The sequence below is a fragment of the Pelmatolapia mariae genome, linkage group LG16_19 (genome assembly GCF_036321145.2).
Source record: "Pelmatolapia mariae isolate MD_Pm_ZW linkage group LG16_19, Pm_UMD_F_2, whole genome shotgun sequence".
Lineage (NCBI taxonomy): Eukaryota > Metazoa > Chordata > Actinopteri > Cichliformes > Cichlidae > Pelmatolapia > Pelmatolapia mariae.
Window position 1 is genome coordinate 6,547,501 of NC_086241.1, and position 9,112 is coordinate 6,556,612.

The 9,112-nt window shown below is 42.0% G+C and overlaps 1 protein-coding gene across 1 annotated transcript in view; it reads right to left on the reverse strand.

Annotated features, from left to right (window-relative positions):
- lss (lanosterol synthase (2,3-oxidosqualene-lanosterol cyclase)) overlaps positions 1-8,820 on the reverse strand; it is an 11,840-nt gene extending 3,020 nt beyond the window's left edge. Inside the window, exons 1-17 of the mRNA XM_063497969.1 lie at positions 8,790-8,820; positions 8,140-8,308; positions 7,841-7,979; positions 6,655-6,763; positions 6,165-6,286; positions 5,979-6,075; positions 5,632-5,767; positions 4,748-4,856; positions 4,375-4,493; positions 4,123-4,220; positions 3,944-3,971; positions 3,516-3,572; positions 2,258-2,329; positions 1,655-1,705; positions 1,360-1,509; positions 805-901; positions 318-423 (exon numbers count right to left, since the gene is read on the reverse strand). Of these exons, the coding sequence (XP_063354039.1) occupies positions 318-423; positions 805-901; positions 1,360-1,509; positions 1,655-1,705; positions 2,258-2,329; positions 3,516-3,572; positions 3,944-3,971; positions 4,123-4,220; positions 4,375-4,493; positions 4,748-4,856; positions 5,632-5,767; positions 5,979-6,075; positions 6,165-6,286; positions 6,655-6,763; positions 7,841-7,979; positions 8,140-8,308; positions 8,790-8,803 (1,673 nt within the window). The 5' untranslated portion in view covers positions 8,804-8,820. The remainder of the gene's footprint in view (positions 1-317; positions 424-804; positions 902-1,359; positions 1,510-1,654; positions 1,706-2,257; positions 2,330-3,515; positions 3,573-3,943; positions 3,972-4,122; positions 4,221-4,374; positions 4,494-4,747; positions 4,857-5,631; positions 5,768-5,978; positions 6,076-6,164; positions 6,287-6,654; positions 6,764-7,840; positions 7,980-8,139; positions 8,309-8,789) is intronic.
- Positions 8,821-9,112: the final 292 nt, after the last annotated feature.

A 9,112-nucleotide genomic window follows, 5' to 3' on the forward strand; every position in this document is an offset into this window, starting at 1 on the left:
AGAAAACACATATGCTCAAGATATTTTCAGAAAAAGACAGTTTGGTTTTATACTTATTTTATTAGGTCAGCTTTAGTTTAAGCCCTGCTAATACTTTGGACAATTACAGAAGAATCTCACACTGTGGACACATTTGCTCCAGTGGGTTTATGAGAGGGAGCTAAAAGGGCAGAAAAGATGGCAGTAAGTGTAGCTAATGTCCAGCCTTTGCTGTCACCTGCCCCTCTGTCGAGTGATATGCACAAGAGTTCAGGATTGCAGTGCATGTATGAAAACAGTTTTAGGAGAAAGCATACCTCTAAACAACGTGTTTATACCTTATCTCCTCAGCACGGTGATCAGGGTAGACCTTCTGGAAATGCCTCAGAGCCTGCATAACTGCTGAGGTGCACTCCACATATGTGTAATCAATCATGATGTCGCCTGTTTGTGTATGAATGTAAGAGATAAAAGAGAAAGACAGACAAGGCACAAAGTAACAGTGAAAAACAAACATTTCACAACATGTTCTGCATCCTCATTTTCAATGGAAAATAAGGAAGCCTTTGACTTTCTGCCCTTTGCTACTGGAAAGGTCATTGCCACGTTTTCAGTTTTCAGTACGCAATGGAAACAAAGGTTTCCACTCTCCAAACGTCATGTTTATATTTATTGCCTCCCTTTTTCATATCTACATATTCACAGTTTAAGGGACTCAGACATTTCCAGCAACAGCCGGGAACTCCTCCTCACATGACTCTTTGAAATCAAAGTTTCTTTTATACAGAGACATTTTTTTCAGTAAGATGTTGGCAACAAACTCACCGAAAACCTCAGAGGGGTTGAGCAGCTCCAGGAGTCTCCCTCCTCTCTTAGTTTCATATGTGGCAAATCCACCATCTGTGTTTCTCATGCTCAGCAGCTACAAAAACAGAAACATGGTGAAAAGATGAAGAAGAGGATGACGAGGGGCTGGGTCTTCAGTTCAGTTTGCACTCTAATTGCCTTTAAAATGAAAAGGCAGCAAGATTTCACAGGGAGCCTTAGATATTCTCAATTTTTCACAATGCTCCACATTTATTTCAACAACGTTTATTTCAGTTAGTGCTGTACATAAAATACGATAGGCATTAGGGGTCAAATGTGCAACATCAGGTAATATTAGAGTGTTAAACCTAGAAAATCAATTAGAAATTACAGTCAAGTTTAAGAGCTGAGTATTTATTTGGTTCATTTAAAAGACGAGCAGAAGCCTGCTGCAGCAGACCTGCAGATCTCTGGGATGTGTGGGACATAAATAACAAACAGGATGTGGAGAGTATGAACTGTAAAAAAAAAAAAAAAAAAGGCTTACTCACTAAGTCCTCCTTTTTTACTCACCACGTTGACGGCATCACACAGACGCTCAGAGGGGACGGGCTGCCTGATGGAGGGGCAGAGCTCCTGCAGCAGCATCAGTGACTTCAGGCCTTCTGCAGTGCAGTCGGCCACAATCCAACCACAGTCACGGGTACTGAAGGGGAAACCTCCCTGAAACAAAGGCAGTGCATGCTTTACTTATGCACATAAGCTAAATTTAAGACGGTTTATGTTTCGTCAAAGGACATCCGAGTGATTTATTTAACAATGATAAATAAACTGGTTAAAAGCGACTGCAGGGTGATAATATCTGTACCTTATTCATCTGTCTGTAGTACTTCTGATATTGAGGAGGATTCTCCGGGATCTGTAAGAGTGAAAAACTGGTCAGCCATTTAAAATAAACACTTTTTTTTGAAGTGTCAAAATAAAACCCATCGTGATGAAGTCTTGAAACTTGGGGCCATCTTAGAAGCTCATGCAGCATGTATTTGGCCCGTTATCTTAAAACATACAATTACATTTCAATGGTCACCAGGACACAGAAACTGCATGTTAAAATCACCAGTCAAATCGGATTAAAATCACTTAAGTATCTGCAAACGTTTCTCCAAATAAAGTTTTAAAAAAAAACATTTTTCACTAAAAGGTATTACTTCTATCATCATCATTGCTGTTAGGGAATTCACCCATAGATTATAATTCAGGATTCTTTGAGTTCTGGAAGAAAAACTAAAATATACTACTAAAACAATGTGTACTACTTTCTGGTTTCCAACTTTAATGTTTAGGTGAATTATCCCAATCAGAAGCTAGTTTTTCAGATTATTCAGACCCCACATAAATATGCAAAGAACACAAAAAATATGTTTTCATTATGAAAGCCATTCGGTGGATAAAGTGCATCTCCTTGCTGTACCTGTGTGATAGCGAGAAACTGATGGGCGTCTCGAAGGCATTCAGCTAGTTTTGGGTCATCCTGAGCTCCTGCCTGAAAAAACAAAACAAAACAAAAACACACAAAACTTTCTGAGTAGTTTTTCTGATGTGTTTTTATGTCAAACACAGCACTAAAACAGCTCTTCTCAAGGTCGTCTTGATTTCGGACTAAATTACACCAGTAACATTTCTGTTATCAGATAATATTTATTGACAAAGTTGATCGTGACGTCCCATTTAGGACTTTGTGTTGGCTCAGTGTTTGACTAGTTTGACTCTCATCAAAATTTACTCACTGATTTCATATGTGGAGTTTCTCAGGGCTCAATTCTGGGTACACAGCTGTGTCTGAGTACAATAACATGCATTTTACCTAAATTTAGAAGCAAAAAGTAATCCAGGTCATCCAGGTTATATCTTTAAGACATTGCTGCAGTTTAACTAATTGTTGTCTGTTATCTGGTTTCATGGATAGATAGAGCTGGGTGTCATCTGCATAGCAGTGAAAATGTATGCTGTGCCTTCTGATACTGCCTAAGGGAAGCATGTATAATATAAACAGAATTGGTCCTAGCACTGAACCCTGTGGAACTCCGTAACTAACTTTAGTGTGTCAAGATGACTCTCCATTTACATTAACAAATTGGAGTCTATTAGATAGATATGATACAAACCACTGCAGTGCAGTACCTGTAATACCTACAGCGTGCTCTAATCGCTATAATAAGATATTATGGTCAACAGTAACGAACGCTGCACTAAGGTCTAGCAGGACTAGCACAGAGATGAGTCCACTGTCAGAGGCCATAAGTAGATCATTTGTAACTTTCACTACAGCTGCTTCTGTGCTGTGATGAGCTCTGAAACCTGACTGAAACTTCAAATAAGCCATTCCTCTGCAGATGATCTGTTAGCTGTTTGACAACTACTCTTTCAAGGATTTGAATTCCATTTGAAATGAAGGTTGGAGATTGGCCTATAATTAGCGAAGACAGCTCAGTCAAGGGATGGATGATTAAGTAATGGTTTAACTACTGCCAGCTTGAAGGCCTGTGGAACAGAGCTAATTATTAGAGATAGGCTGCTTATATTTAAGATTGAAGCATTAATTAATGGTAGCACTTCTTTAAGAAGTCTTGTCAAATACAGATGGAGGGGTGTTGGAGGGGTTTTACATATGAGCATGAATGTGCTTCGGCTGAAATTACTGTAAACATTAGAGGTCATCTTTGTCTTACCTCGAGGTAAGCCTGCACAGCAAAGCAGGTGTCCCAGAGCTGAGATCCATTCGTCCCCTGTTTCAGAGAAGAGATGGGATTAAACCCAAAGCATGAAACAAACAAGTAAACTAAAACAATGTGTTTAGAAGGCGATAAGTTTATGTATTGAAGTAGATTTTGGGCTATTCTTTGGATTAATGCACCACCTGAACTTTAGCTGTCGCCGAAACTGATTCTATGGATTCTTCTTTCTACATCGGTGATACACCATCCTCCTCTATATCTCACACTTAATGACATCTTTCTGCTGTGAGAATGATATGGATTTAATAAAGGCTCAGTAAAGAGTTTCTTCTTTTTTCTTTTGCAAGCTGGAGGTGCAAAGATCCTCACAAACACACCTTCAAATGTTAAAGAGGTCAAACAAAGACGGAACAAATTCTCACCTGCATTTTCATCCCATCCAGTCCCAACCTGGTACACAGAGAACTTACAGTAAGTTTATCAGTTTTACACCTTTTGTAAATGATTTTTTTTCCATCTGTATGTTGCATGGTTGAAGTTGTTCTTGAAGCTGGAGTTTGGTTTATTTTATTACTGAACCATTCAAGATCGGCTGACTGACCAGAGGTAGTCCGGGATCCTGGACACGTGCTCCTGAAAGACTGCAGAGGAGGGACCATCGACATGCCAGCGAACCAGCATGTTGATAGTCTTGGAGATCTGAGGGGAACCATCAGCAGAGATCTAACTGCAAGTTGCTCTTTTTATTTTACATTGTTGGTTTAAATAAGATGATTTTGTGGAATTTTGCACCTAGAAGCTCAAACTCCACAAAATCTGTGTTCTTTGCTTCGAGTATCTGTGTATTAGTTACCGGGCCAATGCTGATGCATTTCGTGAAGCGATCGTCGGCCTTGATGTGATCATACAGCTCTTTGACTGCTTTTCCTCTCAGTGTGGTACTGTGGTGGGCTTCGTACACATTTAACACCACTGCAGGCCAAAAGGAACAAAGTCACAGGGTTAGAGAAGAGAGTGGAGGGGAATACCCACTGAAAACACTTATTACCATCCTCACTGTGTAAAACACCCTCCAGCCAAAACGTTTCTCTTTCCTTCATGTCAGCTGCTGAAAGCTTTGCTGTTGTGCAAAACATCTGTGAGTCCATTTGTTCTTAGCAGTCATTACAACCCAACTGTTTTAAATGTGCAGCTCCTGCAGGCAGGTATTCACAGGTCAGACTTACTGTAAGCGACTGTGAGCAGCGAGCTGTGAGGTGTGTACATGTCACATGCTGCCACGTTGTTCCTCTGAGCTGGCCAGTTTATCGAAGCATAGTCCTGCACATAAAGCTCCTATAGCTCAAAGAACAAGGCTCATGTTATTGATATGCATACAGACTACAGAAGAAGAGAACAATTAAAGGCAAAACACAGGCACACACTCTATTTACATAATTCTCCTAGACTCCAACCTCAGCCTAAAAAATAAGAACAAGGAAGAGACAGACAGACAGGTTCATACGAAAAAAGGAAGAAAAAAAACATAAAAAGCAAGAACGAAAAAAACCCGAAAATAACAAAATAAGAAAAGGAAAGAAGGACTGAGGGGACTAAAGTGAAAAAAATGGAGGAAGAAAGGATATAAGGAAGGAAGAAGACAGAAGAAAGAAATATATAAATGAAAGAAAAGAAGGAATGGATGAAGTTGAGAAGAAGGAAGAAAGGAAAGACAGAAGGAATTTTGTATAATTCAACTTTAGTCTCAGTCTAATCACTGATGACTCTGTTGAATAAACTGAAAACCAGTCATTAACCAAAACCTTTTTAAAACACAGGCCTACCTGTACAGCAGGCATCTCCACAGATGCCCACAGTTATTCTCTATTTTTACTAACGCTGATATATTTACTAACATTATCATTATTTAAATTATCATTAACAGCAAAGATGATCAGGTTTAATTACAGTAACAGCAGGAGTGTTTTTGTGCTGAACTTTAAGATGATGTCATGTCCACATGACATCACCAGGTAAGCCACAGCTGGGATGCAAAGTACAACACTGAATACGTTTGGCCGTACTGTGTTGGAGCATGGCGCCCCCATGTGGAACACGGTGGACCGCACACCTGTCTGAGGCTGAGAACCAGGGGGTCTTCGTCTGCGGCCAGTCTGACGGCATAACAGTAACTCATCGGGAGGTAGACCTGCCGACAGTGACACCACAGGGTGGAGGGGTGGGCTGGCATCCAGGTGGGGAAGAGCCTGGAAGAGACAGAAACACGTCAGGAATCCTGGAACATTTATATTTGAGGGAAAATGATCAGTCTGTCCTTCCATTCTACTCAGAAAAACCACAAGTCAGGGTCAGAGTCATGACCAGCAACGCCGCAGAGGGTTAAACTCTTGTTTCATGTAACACACCTGTGAGAGGCCACAGAGCTGCACACGAGCCTGGAAATCATCTCCCACTCACCACATCTCAGGCAGGAGCGTGTTCATTCCCTCCCAGCTGTAGATGTTCAAAATGGCCAACCAGAATTTACCCCACGAGGGAATCCCGACTGCTCCACCTGTACCAGATAAACACAGGTGGAGCTTTGGTACACTGCAGCTCAGAATATGACACCATGGAGAAAAACGCACACTGAACATGTCAGACCTTTGCTGTGCAGGTTGTTCCTGGCACGAACCATGTCTGGATCATCGGGATCCACTCCCAGGATCCGAAGTGAGGTGTAGCTCAGCGCTGTGCCAAAGACGGTGGACTTGTCTTCAACGTGTCTGCAGAAGCGACACACACATGCTCAATGCTGCTGTGATCAGCACTTGAGGGGTGGACTTTGGAAACGTGCTCTCCTGGGATCATTTTAGAGCAGTTTAGCAGCACTAAACTTGCCTGTCTGTTATATGTGCTGTTAAATCTTTTCTACTTCTCCTGCCATCGTGTTTTGTGTTAGTCTTTGTGTCTCAGTGCTTCTTATTCGTTTGTTTTCCCCTGTTTGGTTCTGATTTAAATCAGGTAAGAGTTTTGATGTAATAACAGGTTGGAATCCAAGTTATTACTTATTCCACATGAGTAATAAGGTTGGTATGGTGATATGAACATTAAAAGAATATATATATAAAAAAAAAAACATGTGTTGACTTACAGACCCCAGCCTCCATCAGGGAGCTGGACTGAGCGCAGGTACCTCACCATCTCCTTCTTCCAGGCCTCAGGCAGAGAGATCTTAGCTACATGGCAGGTGATCAGGAGACCTGTGGAAGCACCCGAACAAAGACATGAAATCCCTCTCACCCTGTTTTATTTATATAGCATCAATTCACGACAACAGCCACCTCAAGCCGTTTTATATTTTAAGTTGAAGACCCTAATACAGAGAAAACACCAACAATCAAAACAAAGGACAAACTCCATTTGAACAGGTAACCTGCATAACCAGTCTCAGGGAGGGACAGTCATCTGTGTGAACGAGGAGGGAGATGGACAAAAGACAAACTATGGCACAGAGAGCCAGCGTTTAATAATTGCTAAAGATTCAGTGCTATAGTGGTGCATAAAGAGGTGAAGAAGAAACACTCAGTGCATCATAGGAATCCCCCAGCAGCTTTGGACTATTGCAGCGTAACTAAGGATGGATTCAGGGTTAGCTGATCCACCCCGAAGCATAATCTTTATCAAAAAGGAAAGTTTAAGCCTAATCTTAAATCTGAAAAGCAGAGTGGCTGTCTGTCTCCTGAATCCAAACTGGGACCTGGTTCCACAGAAGAGGGGCCTGAAAGCTAAAGGCTCTGCCTTCCATTCTACTTTTAACCATCCCAGGAACCACAAGTGAGCCCGTAGTCTGAGCGCTATGAGGTTTTTAAGATAAGATGGGTCCTGACTGTTCAGGACCTTGTATGTAAGGAGCAGGATTTTAAACTAAATTCTGAATATAACAGGGAGTCAATGGAGAGAAGCCAATACAAGTGATATATGCTCTCTCTTTCTAGTCCCTGTCAGTACTCCTGCTGATTCATTCTGGATCACCGTCACTGATGGTGCAAAGGTTAAAACTGTTGCCTCACACATACACACAAAAATAAATAAATGGTGGGTTCAAACCTTCCTGGGTTTCACAGTCAGTCTGCCATAAATACATTAATATGTACTGAATTTGCACCTTTATTTTTCTACCATTACATTCAGAACTGGAGGTTGAAGACACGACTCTGTTCCCTGTAAAGGCAGTGCTTTACAGGGAACATCTCCAATGATGCAATGAGAAACTTTGCTTTATTTTGTGAGAGTGCAGTCACTACAGACATCAGGATAAGGAGTTTGACTAGACTCACCTGGCAACAGGAAGAGAGGCCCTCCATAGTCTCCTGCCCAGTGACCGTCCTCGGCCTGCAATTGACTGTAGAAGTGCATGCCTTTCAAAGCAGCGTCCACAGCACTGTGGGCGGCTGGAGAGTCGGACACGAACTTACTCTGTGGAGAGAATCAGTGATCTTACCACCCACCGTGGTCATCCACAAAGTTTAAAGATATTCAAGTTTACTGTGCCGCTCTGAGAAATCCAGTTTCCAGTAAGAGCCAAACAGTCAACTCAAAAGCTGTAAAAGATGGGAAATAACTGAGAGGAGCCCACCGTGTCCAAGCCGAGTGAATGGGCCTCCAGCATGCTCTGCTCTCTGTCTGCGATCTCCTGATCTTCCAGGTACCGCCACGTCTGCCGGCCCTCCACATTGGTCAGCCTCCAGCGGCTCAGGTCTGTGGCTGGCTCCGTCTTATACGGCCCCCCTCGCCTCCGCAGGTGCCTGGCAGACAGAGTATTTGAAGAAGGAAACACTTTCTGAAGATTGCCTCTTACAAATGTGACTGAAGTGCGGACTTCCTGCTTGATTTCAAGAGATTTAACAAAATATTATTGTTTAATTGTTGAAATCAGAGGCATTTTACATACAGGCCCCATTTTCAGATGCTCAAAGGTAATTAAAAACCTGACTGTCAAACTGTTTCATGAGCAGGTAAGGCCTGGCCCCGCCTTCTCGCATCCCATCCCCAAATTGTAGCTATCTAAAAACTCTTTATAATTCCTGAGCTCATTAAAAAGTACATCTCACTAATGTTTTCTTAAACATTTCTTAGAGTTACGACAAAAACTTATTTTTTTTAATCATATGCCATCTCCATGTGCACTATGAATGATGTATTTATTATTCTCGTCTTATTTATTCAGGTAAAAATCTCACTGAAATTAAAATCTCAGATGTTAAATGAAAGAAGCCAAATACTCACGTCCCCTCAGTCATAGCTGCTGTCAGATCAGTCAAACCCTCCGCTCAAATACATGAATGAATCTCATCTCAAGAGCTCCCGAAGCTCCGCCCCTTGTAGTGTTTCCACGGGAACTGTAGTCCTGAGAGGACAGCGAGTGCAGCTAGTTTAGTCCATCTTAGACTCCACTTCCCAGGAGGCCTTGCGAGGCCCGTCCGAGGAGTTCTCCACATGGAGAGACATGAGCAGAGACTCGGCTGTCCAATCACAAACCGAGTGGGAGGGGAAATGGGCGGAGTTTACAGTGAAGTCGTCGAATCATAGAGCTGCTCAGATAAACATAA